This window comes from Salmo salar, chromosome ssa19 (assembly GCF_905237065.1).
Source record: "Salmo salar chromosome ssa19, Ssal_v3.1, whole genome shotgun sequence".
NCBI classification, from domain to species: domain Eukaryota; kingdom Metazoa; phylum Chordata; class Actinopteri; order Salmoniformes; family Salmonidae; genus Salmo; species Salmo salar.
In genome coordinates, this window is record NC_059460.1 from 10,366,567 (window position 1) to 10,381,131 (window position 14,565).

General features: G+C 42.0%; 1 protein-coding gene across 1 annotated transcript; it reads left to right on the forward strand.

Moving 5' to 3' along the window:
• The first annotated feature begins 2,027 nt into the window (after positions 1–2,027).
• On the forward strand, positions 2,028–14,534 carry LOC106578460 (uncharacterized). The gene is made up of 5 exons (XM_014157272.2): positions 2,028–2,402; positions 10,225–10,353; positions 10,465–10,545; positions 11,647–11,766; positions 11,937–14,534. The coding sequence occupies exons 1-5, from the start codon at positions 2,298–2,300 to the stop codon at positions 12,222–12,224; spliced, it is 723 nt and encodes a 240-aa protein (XP_014012747.1). The 5' UTR covers positions 2,028–2,297; the 3' UTR covers positions 12,225–14,534.
• Positions 14,535–14,565: the final 31 nt, after the last annotated feature.

The following is a 14,565-nucleotide window of genomic DNA, read 5'->3' on the forward strand; positions in this document are numbered from 1 at the left end:
AACAACGGAGAGTAGCAGTGGTGTAAAAGAGGGGGGGGGGCAATGCAAATAGTCTGGGTAGCCAATTGAATAGGTGTTCAGGTGTCTTATGGCGTGGGGGTAGATGCTGTTTAGAAGCCTCTTGGACCTAAACTTGGCGCTCCGGTACCGCTTGCTGTGCGGTAGCAGTGAGAACAGTCTATGACTAGAGTGGCAGGAGTCTTTGGCAATTTTTAGGGTCTTCCTCTGACACCGCCTGGTATAGAGGTCCTGGATGGCAGGAAGCTTGGCCCCAGTGATGTACTGAGCCGTTTGCACTAGCCTTTGTAGTGCCTTGCGGTCGGAGGCCGAGCAGTTGCCATACCAGGCAGTGATGCAACCAGTCAGGATGCTCTCGATGGTGCAGCTGTAGAACTTTGAGGATCTGAGGATCCATGCCAAATCTTTTCAGTCTCCTGAGGGGGAATAGGTTTTGTCCTGTCCTCTTCACGACTGAATTGGTGTGCTTGGACCATGTTAGTTTGTTGGTGATGTGGACACCAGGGAACTTGAAGCTCTCAACCTGCTCCACTGCAGCCCCGTCGATGAGAATGGGGGCGTGCTCGGTCCTCCTTTTCCTGTAGTCTACAATCATCTCCTTTGTCTTGATCACATTGAGGGAGAGGTTGTTGTCCTGGCACCACACGGCCAGGTCTCTGACCTGCCTATAGGCTGTCTCGTCGTTGTCGGTGGTCACTGTTGTGTCATCGGCAAACTTAATGATGGTGTTGGAGTTGTGCATGGCAGTGCAGTCATGAGTGAACAGGGAGTACAGGAGAGGACTGAGCGCGCAACCCTGAGGGGCCCCTGAATTCAGTATCAGCATGGTGGATGTGTTGTTACCTACCCTTACCACCTTGGGGCGGCCCGTCAGGAATTCCAGGATACACTTGCAGAGGGAGGTGTTTATTCCCAGGGTCCTTAGCTTATGGATGAGCTTTGAGGGCACTATGGTGTTGAACGCTGAGCTGTATAACATGGGAAAGCAGCATTAGCTGTGAGTGTGAGTGTGAGTGTGTGAGTGAATATGAGGTGTGTGTGTGTTTTGTGTGAGTGAGTGTTCATCAACTGGTAGACAGACGGCAAGTGGTGGCTGTTCAACAGTCTGGTAATAGAAGCTCTTCAACAGTCTGGTAATAGAAGCTCTTCAACAGTCTGGTAATAGAAGCTCTTCAACAGTCTGGTAATAGAAGCTCTTCAACAGTCTGGTAATAGAAGCTCTTCAACAGTCTGGTAATAGAAGCTTTTCAACAGTCTGGTAATAGAAGCTCTTCAACAGTCTGGTAATAGAAGCTCTTCAACAGTCTGATGGCAGGGTAATAGAAGCTGTTCAACAGTCTTTCCAATGGAAGGCTGTGTTTGCCTTGCATTGCATTGCAGGGGCAGCTGCAGTGCGTTCTGATTTATCCAACGTATCCGTCAAACTGTATGTGTAGAAGGCTACACAGAAATGGTAGCAAAAGGTGAATGTTGAACTTTTGTTGCACACATATCCAGATGATGCTGTGTACCAATATGTGCATTGACACTGTAGGTGTGATGGAGGCATTAGCCCTGTCCACTGCTGCCGCTCTGCAGTGAGGTATACTTGGGGGCAAGGCCTGCAGGTAACTTGGACTTGGTTGCGCTCTCTTGCTCAGACGTTGCATGTATGGTTGTGGTTGGTTGTGTGCTAGGTCATCGACTTTGTCATCAACTGATAGATTGCTATAACATATGACGTGGTTAGCTGATACTTAAAATACCTATTCAGGCGCTGTAAAATCTCGCAGGTGTCAGAAACGCCTGGGCAGAGGAATGCATCCATTATTTGACCGGAGAGGTGCCTTCGGGAGCAAACTATGTGTATGTTCCAATAATATCTCATTTACCCTGAAGTGTAGGCCTACCCTCGTTCACTAACCTACTTTCCACAAATCTAAAACCATTGGAATGGTGGAGGCGTGGTCAAGTAGGAGTTTCCACCATATTTCCTATACCGGTCATTTCCTTTCAAATCAGTGAAGGGATGTGAACAAGTGCACACATTGTGAGGAATGACATAATTCGGACATAGACCCTAGGTAGCGAGTCCATTAGGCTATTACAGCGCTTTCTGTAATAGACGGGACTGGAAAGTGAAAGCTATTGGAGTCAGTGACGGAAGTTAAATATATTGTCATGCTGTCCGCTGGCCAAGCATGGAGATTGATAGATTAACAAGCCCGGCTAGTTATTATAGGGTTATTATAGCTAGAATATAAAGAAGGGATTTATTTCAGTAAGAAACACTACAACGCATGAACATTTTACTGCTGTATGGAAACCGCAACAACGCAGCCAGAGTGGTGGGAGTGGCACCTTTTTGTGAATATGAACCAAGAATGGTAGCCTACATACAAATGGTAGGTAACATAATAGGCTACTGTATAGTCTAGCCGAAGATCAGTTGACTCACAGAATTATAAATACCATAACCCGCTGGGCACTGACTTCAATTCAACGAAGTAAAACACATATATTTCAGATATAGAAATATCTGAAAGTTAACCGACCACCATCAATTTGTTTTCAGTTTGGATATTGGTTTGATATTCGGAGTTTGCTTGTCAATGTCCTTGGATGGTTAGAGTGATTTGCCTAGAATCTGATGATAATAGAGAGTAAGGTACAGCCTTTGTTTTGTTCGTTCCGTTTTCAAAAAGTGACTTCAGATTGGTTTCAATGGGGGCATATTATGCACTCGCAGCTAAGGGACCGTCTTAAAAGTTCAATTAGCAGAACCTGATGTTTACAGAAAATACATTTTTTTTTAATAATATAGAGATCTCAAGCCACCTTTATGTTGTTTTTCCACACAACAATTACATTTTGAAATGTTATGTTGTTTATTTTTCATGAATTGCAAAAATAAGAGTTCCAAAAATATAAATGGAACTATGATCGTTCTCACTCGTACGCGACCTATTGTAGCCTACTTGCATAACCTACAGAGCTAAAATCACTTGAAGCAAAGTAACTTTCATAAGAGAGGTAAAGGAATCACTGAATCATTAAAAGTGATTAACACCGCACGTCTGTAGATCTGTAACTCAAATAGAAAGGTCTAACTTTCAATACCTTCCTATCACAAGAAATATGCCGATAAAATCAGGGAAGAGGTGAACTGGAAATATCATTAATGTAACATGGATGAGGGGAGTCAGTGACTTCACATTATCTGGTTTTCCATCTCCATTTCACCTGGATAGGACGCTTTTGAAAAGTATCCCTGTAAATGGGTCAAATATAGCACCATAAGTAGGTAGAGTTAACTAATAAAAATGTTGGGCCCTTTAGCAACTGAGGGCCCAATGCAGTGTGTGCAGGGCCATTACCAAGGTTTGAGTTTTAGTGAGGTCAGGAAAGTTGAAAGTCATTTACTGCATTTCTATACAACAAAAAACTGCTGTAGGTTCATTTACCTCAGTCGAACTACAAACACATAGCCTATTAGCTATACAATTGTAATGTTATACCCCTGAAAGGACGGAAATATAATACATTATTAACTCAGACATGTAGCATCAGCGACGAAACTAAAACATATGTCATTTTTAAACTGTATTGTTTGTATGTTGATAGCATGTTAATGTAGGCCTACAGGGAAGATAGGCCATGTGGGATGTTCATATTGAAACATATCTTATTTAAGTTCCTAACTATTGCAGACATGTTAAAGGGCTCTGTCTAGTATTACTTAGCCAGCTAGAAAGATGAAGTAAGATGTCAGGAGAATGTTACCTGCCCGATTGCATAGTGCCAACTGTAAAGTTTGGTGAAGGAGGAATAATGGTCTGGGGCTGTTTTTCATGGTACAGACTAGGCCCCTTAGTTCCAGTGAAGGGAAATCTTAACGCTACAGCATACAATGACATTGTAGACGATTCTGTGCTTCCAACTTTGTGGCAACAGTTTGGGGAAGGTCCTTTCGTCTTTCAGAATGACAATGCCCTGGCGCTCAAAGCGAGGTCCATACAGAAATGGTTTGTTGAGATCAGTGTGGAAGAACTTGACTGGCCTGCATATAGCCCTGACTTCAACCCCATCGAACACCTTTGGGATGAATTGGAACGCCGACTGCGAGCCAGGACTAATTGCCCAACATCAGTGCCCGACCTCACTAATGCTCTTGTGTATGAATGGAAGCAAGTCCTCACAGCAATGTTCCAACATCTAGTCGAAAGCCTTTCCAGAAGAGAGGAGGCTGTTATAGCAGAAAAGGGGGGACCAACTCCTTATTAATGCCCATGATTTTGGAATGAGATGTTCGACGAGCAGGTGCCCACATACTTTCGGTCATGTGGTTTGTGTGTGTGTGTGTGTGTGTGTGTGTGTGTGTGTGTGTGTGTGTGTGTGTGTGTGTGTGTGTGTGTGTGTGTGTGTGTGTGTGTTGCTGCTAATTGAATTGTATGCATTAGTCAGAGTTAAATATTAGAAATTACGGGTGTGTAAATTGGAGCCATCAATCTAAGCTCTTTTATATGTGCAGGACTTCTGAGCACAATGTTGGAAAGCAAAACACACTTCTCAAAATCAAGACACCAGGCTGATTGGATATTGAAATGGACTCGGGAAATTACAGATTATTTATTTATTTTCTAAACTTATTCTAATTTTAATGACATTATGGTGTTATCCATATGCTTAGGGACGATTGTTTTTTCAGTGTGACACAAACACACACACACACACACACACACACACACACACACACACACACACACACACACACACACACACACACACACATACAGAATGGAGCGGACATGAGTCGGTCATGATCATGTGATGAGGTAGCCCCTCCTGCGAACTTCAAAACCAGTGTCTGCCTTCAGCCTAAAAGGGAATTACCTATTGTTCTAACAGTCTAAGATGTTGGTTGCTCCTGTGGGAGATCTAGGTTCATATCCTGTGTGTTACACATACAATGCATTCAGAAAATATTCAGACCCCTTGACTTTTTCCACATTTTGTTATGTTACAGTCTTATTCTAAAATGTTTTAAATAGTTTTTTCCCCTCATCAATCTACACACAATACCCCATAATGACAAAGTAAAAACAGGTTTGTAGAAATTTTTGAAAATGTATAAAATAAAATAAACTGAAATATCACATTTACTGTACTCAGACCCTTTACTCAGTACTTTGTTGAAGCACCTTTGGCAGCGATTACAGCCTCGAGTCTTCTTGGGTATGACGCTGCTACAAGCTTGACAGACCTGAATTTGGGGAGTTTCTCCTATTCTTCTCTGCAGATCCTCTCAAGCTCTGTCAGGTTGGATGGGGAGCGTCGCTGTACAGCTATTTTCAGGTCTCTCCAAAGATGTTCTTATCGGGTTCAAGTCCAGGCTCTGGCTGGGCCACTCAAGGACATTCAGAGACTTGTCCCGAAGCCACTCCTGCATTGTCTTGGCTGTGTGCTTGGGGTTGTTGTCCTGTTGGAAGGTGAACCGTCGCCCCAGTCTGAGGCCTTGAGCACTCTGGAGCAGGTTTTCATCAAGGATCTCTTTGTACTTTGCTCCGTTCATCTTTCTCTCGATCCTGACTAGTCTCCCAGTCCCTGCAGCTGAAAAACATCCCCACAGCATGATGCTGCCACCACCATGCTTCACCGTTGGGATGGTGCCAGGTGTCCTCCAGACATTACGCTTGGTGTTCAGGCCAAAGAGTTCAATATTGGTTCCATCAGACCAAATAATCTTTTTTCTCATGTTCTGAGAGCCTTTAGGTGCCTTTTGGCAAACTCCAAGCTGGCTGTCATGTGCCTTTTACTGAGTAGTGGCTTCTGTCTGGCCACTCTATCATAAAGGCCTGATTGGTAGAGTGCTGCAGAGATGGTTGTCCTACTGGAAGGTTCTCCCATCTCCACAGAGGAACTCTAGAGCTTTGTCAGAATGACCATTGGGTCACCTCCCTGACCAAGGCCCTTCTCCGGGCGGCCAGCTCTAGGAAGAGTCTTGGTGGTTCCAAACTTCTTCCATTTAAGAGTGATGGAGGCCACTGTGTTCTTGGGGACCTTCAATGCTGCAGAAGTGATTTGGTACCCTTCCCCAGATATGTACCTCGACCCAATCCTGTCTCGCAGCTCTACAGACAATTCCTTCGACCTCATGTCTTGGTTTTTGCTCTGACATGCACTGTCAACTGTGGGATTTTATATAGACAGGTGTTTGTCTTTCCAAATCATGTCCAATCAATTGAATTTACCACAGGTGTACTCCAATCAAGTTGTAGAAACATCTCAAGGATGATCAATGGAAACAGGATGAGCTCAATTTTGAGTCTCAGCAAAGAGTCTGAATACTGATGTAAATAAGGTTTTTCTGTTTAAAAGTTTTAATACATTTTCTAAAATTTCCAAAAACCTTTTCTCGTATTGTCATTATGGGGTATTGTGTGTAGATTGATGAGGATATGTTTTCATTTAATCCATTTTAGAATAAGGCTGTAACATAACAAAATGTGGAAAAAGTCAAGGGGTCTGAATACTTTCTGAATTCACTGTATATACACATACTCACATGTTTCATATATAAAACTTAATTCAATTGCTTCATGTAAATGATTTCAATTTCTGTGATGTTTTTACAAGCAAGGACTTGATGAGCCTCTGAAACATTTAAGCAGTCTTTGAAACCATATTGGTTTAATGGCCATCAGAATGAGTAAGAAAATCTGATTTAATGAACAGAATCGCATGAATGATGTGCAATTTCACAGTTGAAGGACATAACTGCCTCTGAAGCCACACTGGCAAATATATGAAGTCAATATAAGCAGCAGTGTGTGTGTGTGTGTGTGTGTGAGTGTGAGTGTGTGTGTGTGTGTGTGTGTGTGTGTGTGTGTGTGTGTGTGTGTGTGTGTGTGTGTGTGTGTGTGTGTGTGTGTGTGTGTGTGTGTGTGTGTGTATTTGCACGCTTGGCTCTCATCTGTCTGTATGCCTCACATGGTTCCAAACAGAAAATGTAATTATTTGAACGATGGCTCGTGTAATCAGAAGAGTCAAATATTTATGAATACCCACAGCTGCTGGGATAATTTTTATAAACATTTGTCTTTGAAATTTGATAGTGTAATACTCTCTTACGGACCAAATTAACCAAGTGAAAGAGAGAAAATGAAGCTTTAGTGAGTCTGTAGTCTTTCTTATGAAGTCTATTTAAATTGCCGTTCCCTCCCTCTCTCTGCCAAGGCAGAATAGAATGTTCTCACCATCCAGTCCTTGGTTACAATAGCTTCTCAGGAATAATTGATTCTCGGAATCCATCACCTTCCCATTAGAAAACAAAATACTTTGGAACTGTGGAGGTTCTTTTGCATCATTTCTGTTTTATCCTCATTTATCATTATGAAATAACATGATTTTGACCCTATACTTTAATGAAAATGGTTTGCCATCCACTTTCCCCTCTCCATTCCCTAGAGATGTCAGTTTCCCCCAGGTTGGAACATCTTATAGCAGGTCTGAATGGGGTCTTTGCTGAGATCATCAGTGTGACAGGGACACACTGTTTAAAATCAGCTGTCTGTGTGTCAGTGGGCTCTCTTCTCTGTCCAAGGTCATTTTACCTTTTTGAGGGTGTGTTTGTGCATGTAGTGACACACTGTCAGTGGTGGAAAAAGTACCCAATTGTCATTCTTGAGTAAAAGTGAAGATGTCTCATTTGAAAATTACTCAAGGAGGCCTCCCGAGTGGTGCAGTGTTGCGGCGTCACTACAGCCTGGGGTTTGATCCCAGTGTCATTACCGGCCGTGGATCGGGAGTCCCATAAGGCGGCGCACAATTGGCCCAGCGTCATCCGGGTTAGGGGAGGGTTGCAGGGGTGGCTTTACTTGGCTCATCGTGCTCTAGCGACTCCTTGTGGCGGACCGGGCGCCTCCAGGCTGACTTCAGTCGTCAATTGAACGTGTTTCCTCCGACACATTGGTGCAGCTAGCTTCCAGGGTTAATCGAGCAGGTGTTAAGAAGCACCGCTTGGCGGGTCATGTTTCGGAGGATGCATGACTCGACCTTCGCCTCTCCCGAGCCCGCTGGGGAGTTGCAGTGATGAGACAAGATCATAATCACGAAATTGGGGAGAAAAAGTGGGTAAGAAAATATATATATACAATACCAGTCAAAAGTTTGGACACACCTACTCATTCCATTTTTTTCTTTATTTTACTATTTTCTACATTGTAGAATATTAGTGAAGACATCAAAACTATGAAATAACACATATGGAGTCATGTAGTAACCTTAAACAAATCAAAATGTATTATATTTGAGATTCTTCAAAGTAGCCACTTGATTACAGCTTTGCACACTTGACATTCTCTTAGCATTCTCTCAACCAGCTTCATGAAGTAGTCACCTGGAATGCTTTTCCAACAGTCTTGAAGTCGTTTCTACATATGCTGAGCACTTGTCGGCTGCATTTCCTTCATTCTGTGGTCCAACTCATCCCAAACCATCTCAATTGGGTTGAGATCGGGTGATTGTGGAGGACAGGTCATCTGATGCAGTACTCCATCACTCTCCTTCTTGGTCAAATATCCCTTACACAGCCTGGAGGTGTGTTTGGGGTCATTGTCCTGTTGAAAAACAAATAACAGTTCCACTAAGTGCAAACCATATGGGATGGCGTATTGCTGCAGAATGCTGTGGTAGCCATGCTGGTTAAGTGTGCCTTAATCACCAACAGTGTAACCAGCAAAGCACCCCCACACCATCACAACTCCTCCTCCATGCTTCACGGTGGGAACCACACATACGGAGGTCATCCGTTCACCTACTCTGCGTCTCACAAAGACACAGCAGTTGGAACCAAAAATCTCACATTTGGACTCATCAGACCAAAGGACAGATTTCCACCAATCTAATGTCCATTGCTTGTGCAACCATGAAGGCCTGATTCATGCAGTCTCCTCTGAACAGTTGATGTTGAGATGTATATGTTACTTGAACTCTGTGAAGCATTTATTTGGGCTGCAATCTGATGTGCAGTTAATTGCCGATTTCTGAGGCTGGAAACTCTAAAGAACGTATCCTCTGCAGCAGAGGTAACTCTGGGTCTTCCTTTCCTGTGACGGACCTCATGAGATCCAGTTTCATCATAGCGCTTGATGGTTTTTGTGACTGCACTTGAAGAAACGTTCAAAGTTCTTGAAATGTTCAGGATTGACTGACCTTCATGTCTTAAAATAATGATGGACTGTCGTTTCTCTTTGCTTATTTGAGCTGTTCGTGCCATAATATGGACTTGTTTTTTTACCAAATAGGGCTATCTTCTGTATACCAACCCTACCTTGTCACAACACAACTGATTGGCTCAAATGGATTAAGAAGGAAAGAAATTCCACAAATTAACTTTTAACAAGGTACACCTGTTAATTGAAATGCATTCCAGGTGACTACATCACGAAGCTGGTTGAGAGAATGCCAAGAGTGTGCAAAGCTGTCATCAAGGCAAAAGGTGCCCCCCGTGTGCCCCTGGCTATCCATATGTGGTATTATTCCATATGTGTTATTTCATAGTTTTGATGTCTTCACTATTATTGTAGAATATTAGTGGAAAATAGTAAAAATAAACAAAAATCATGGAATGAGTAGGTGTGTCCAAACTTTTGACTGGTACTGTATATAAAAGTTTTTTTTAGGAGGATTCAGGAGCCCGCACTCAATCAGTGTAGACAGCCTGCTGCCGCTCTGCTAATCGTCAGATGGGGGGAGGAGAGGAGGTAGGGGGCCCATGTGGGTAACTGGGGGGCCCTGCTTTGTTTGGGTAACTGATTAATAATAAATTAAACAAACTGCATAATAAATAAATGTAACTGGCCAATTGTGTGAGTCAGTGGCTGGGCTCAAACCCATAGGGGCTCAATAGTTTATTATTTATTTTTATCTAACCACAGGAGCACACTCACAATGTTCAAAATACACCAGCGAGCATAATATATATATTTTTTAAACTAAGCCCAGGGCCTATGATTTCTTAATCTGGTCCTGAACATGGTATAATCGGTCTGTCTCGTAATGGCACTCACCTGGATCGGTAAAGTATGAATAGATCAAGATAAATCAAAATAATATTTAGCATGAGCCATGAGTCTGTAACTACTGTGGATAATGCTAAGACTGTTGTACACTTACACCTTTCTCTTTCCCTCTCTCTGTTTGTCTTTCTCTCTCTCACATACACAGAATATTCTTGGCATCTCTGTCTTTTCTCTCATGCTGCTACCTCTGGCGTTGTCTTGTGACAGCAACAGGACTATGAGAGAGATTGCTGAGGACTACGAGACTGTCATCTACCCGCTCCTTCAGAACCTTGTAAGTACCATGATGGACAAGGGGTTTTCCTGTTGCCATGGAGATCTCAAAATTGACTTTAAACGGTTTATATGGATCATGTTAAATGGAGCTCTCTGCTTTCACTCATAGGAGAACAACATCACTGAATCATTAAAAGTGATTAATAAAACCTGCACGGAGAAGGAAATAGCTGAATGTGAGAAGGATAAAGTGAGTATTTACAATATTATGAACAAACTTCCTTCCAGTGGTGTAAAGTACTTAAGTAAAAATACAACTTAAGTAGTTTTTTGGAGTACCTGTACTTTACTATTTCTATTTTGGACTACTTCTACTTCACTATATTCTTTAAGAAAATATTGTAATTTTTACTCCATACATTTTCCTTGACACCCAAAAGTACTAGACACATTTTGAATGCTTAGCAGGACAGGAAAATTGTCCAATTCACACACTTATCAACAGAACATTCCTGGTCATCCCTACTGCCTCTGATCTGGTGGACATACTAAACACACAGGCTTCCTTTGTAAATAATGTCTGAATGTTGGCGTGTGCCCCTGGCTATCCATACATTTAAAAAACAAGAATGTAACGATGTACGCTGAGAGTCGGGAAGCAAGTTCAGGGAGTGCTTTAATAAATAAATTAAACACGTAACACAAACAACAGACAGACATGACCCAGGAACAGAAACAATGACGACTGGGGGAAGAAACTAAAAGGAGTGACATATAAAGGGCAGGTAATCAAGGAGGTGTTGGAGTCCAGGTGAATGTCATTATGCGCAGATGCGCGTAACGATGGTGACAGGTGTGCGACATAACGAGCAGCCTGGTGACCTAGAGGCCGGAGAGGGAGCACACATGACAAAGAAAATGGTGCGTCTGGTTTGCTTAATATCAGGAATTTGAAATTATTTATACTTTTACTTTTGATGTTTAAGTATATTTTAGCAATTCAATTTACTTTTGATATTTAAGTATATTTTAAACCAAACACTTGTAGACTTTTACTCAAGAAGAATTTTACTGGGTGATTTTCACTTGAGTCATTTTCTATTAAAGTATGTTAATTTTTCCACCAATGCTTCCTTCCATCTTTTCGTCCCTCTCTCCTTTTCTCATCTCTCACCTGTCCAAAGATCAACCCCAGGGCAATGGTGCAAGGCTGTTTACTTACTGCCTCCTGCTATTTTACATTAGGAACTGCATCACCAGAGTAGACAACCAACACAGAACGTTGACTTGAATGGGAATGTCCACTGTAGTCCATCTAATTCTCCAGATGACTCTGATCATTGTTTTGTAGGAGAGACAGTTCATCCACAACATGCTGTGTAGCCATACCAGACTCATCAGGCTCTATAAGCTAGAGAGGATCAAGAGAGACATCCTGTGCTCACTGGGCCGCCACTGTCCGAGAAAAAAGGTGAGATCCATTCATTAGTAGTTAGCCAACTACACTACTTGTACAGTATGACTTTCTTACGAATGTTGAGATACTCTTTTTATATCTAATCACTGTATTATTACTGCCCATAGATATTGATTGACCATATTATTATTGAGTTGTCAGTGTTCCTTTTTCTCAATATCCAGAGGAGTTCACAAGAACAGAGCGCACACCATCAGCATCAGAATAGAAAGAAGAAGTCAGGAGGAGAAAGGGAGGAGGAAAATGAGAAAACTGAGGAGAACAGAGGGACCATGCAGGAAGGAGGGGAGAGGGTGGACAGTGGGAAACAGCAGAGACGAGTTAAAGGGGAGGGAAGGAGGAGCACAGAGGCCATGGAGCGGAGGAGGAGACGGTGTGGACAGAAGGTGTTTGTGGACAGCTTGAACGGATGCTACATGTCCCTGGCTGAAAGATATGGAGGCCTGACATGAGAGGAGAGACGTGGCCCGGAGCTAACCGCACCAAGAACCAACAAACTTACTGTAAAGTGTATAGTTACTGTAAAGGAAAAAATGATACCATACGTCCTGTAAGTAGTATCGTCTTGCCAGACACTTACTTAGAATAAAAGTGTCTGCTAAATATTCATCCTATTATAATAGACAAAGGCGAAAATCTCTGTGGTACCTAACAAAGTGTGAGGTGTTCTGTTGCAATGATGAAACTCTTGTGTCGTAATGATACGTCTGTGGCACAGTGCAATTATCCTAAAGCAAACAAACAAAGATGATTGATTGCTTGTGTACAAATGAAGTGCACTTTTGAGTAGAGAGACTTGTTGTAGCTCATGATGTCCCTCTTTGTGCTCCAGTGAGTGGTATTGGGCAGTGAGCCTGGCCTGGGTGTGTGACAGTGTTGCTTTATTATTATAGAATGGCAGTTTGAAAGCCTATTACAGCAAGGGTGTTTGCTTTCAACTCGGTGTCTTAACTGAAATCCACATAGGGCTACTAAAACCTTCCCCAAAAACGACCTGTGAAATTCAACCAACGCATTTTGCGCAAACCTTTTTCCCTTATTTGATGAATGATGCTCACCTTGACCTGATTTCAAGCTTTATAGAGTAGTTTGCCAAGCATAAGGCACCATGATATCCAATGTTGTCTTACTGTAACTGTAGCATTGGTTTTAGTACTATTTATTTTTATTCTGAAATCATATTGACTCACAAGTGTTAACTGTACCCCTGTAATCCTTTTATTGTATAGCACTTAAATTATCCCCTGCGTGTGTCAGAGCAAAATAAGAAGTTTTGATGTTGATGTGATCCTTAGGCCACTATAACTCTACATTAATAGAGTTTAAACTGCCATTGTGGTTTTGCCTGGGTGCCAGTCTGTTTCTGCTGTTGCCATATAACACTTTCAAAGCCTGGGGAAGAGGAATATGTGCATTAATTACTGTGATCCTTATAATGTGACAAAGTGGTAGTTGTACATGCTAGCATGACTAATTATGCATTTATATTGTAACATTTTATTTTGTTTAGTTGCTCAAGTATTTGATGAATAGTGTCTTATGCTGCGTTCATAACCAAGTGGGAAGGTGGTAATTACCTGTTGTGAAGTCGTAAATATGAATTGGATGCATTCACATGCTTTGAACTCGTTGAGAAAGCTGCGTCAAACCATAAACTAAGAGTATAGCTGTCATGCTTAAACAAATTATAGTCTTCAAAAACAATTTGAATAGATTGCTTTTCATAAATAATGTTTCTTGTTGCACTTAACTGTTGAAAATGCTGTTATCAAGGTAATTTCCTTAGTAGGTGAGTTCAGCATGTGGGTGAAGTCGTAGCTCAGGAATCATAGACGAGTTTCCAACTAGTAATTGCGAGTTGGAAGGGAATTCCAGGGGATTTTTCCCAGTCGTATGGTCCTATGAACGAATTTATGAGGTCTTCTATAAAGAGCTTCAAAATAAAAAACGAAACAACCAATACATCATCATGAGTAGCTTAGTCTTTGAGTGCATGCATCCTCCAAAGATGGAGAGGGTCAGTTCATGGCTTGATCAGGTGGTCAGGGAGATGGTTGATGAAGAGTCTGGTGACGATCATGTGGAGGGCTATTCTGGGAAACAGCCTAAGTCATGTAGCTACTGGACTTCTCCCTCACAATGTATGGCACCCACTTGGGTGATGCCTCGGCAGCTCTGGGCACCAGTCGTCCTCATTATGAGCCCTTTGCCTCAGCACTCAGCATTCCTCTCAAGCTTCAGGTGACTCTTCAGTTGATGTTTTCAAACTCCAAAAGATCAGGAACCAGCAGCCAGGTGAAACAAAAAAAGCTGGTACAATGTCTAGATGCATCATTCAAACAAAAACAATTTGCCAGCTAGCTAACTAGCTAGCCAAGGCAAAAAGAGTTGACCTGCCAGTCCATCTTCAAATCTGTGAGTTAAAACCCCCATGGATATGCAATAAAACTCAACGTTATAAAACAGCTGATAAAAAAATATATTTAAAACACTTACAAATGATGAAATATGTTCATATTTACAGGATCTCTCTGCTTAGGCTGCTACTGGGGCGCTATGTAAACTATAGAACCAATAATAAGCCCATATGGGCTGGGCACCAAATGGTCTATGACATGGAAAACAAAAAGAAAAACAGATATCAGGCTGATTGAGTTGTGATTGTGTTATCCATGTACTGTATTACATGTATTATATTCTACCAAGGGCTGCAAATATATTTTTATATTCAACTGCAAATATATTTTATATTCAACTGCAAATACCTTTTATGGTGTATTCCTTCTTTAAAGA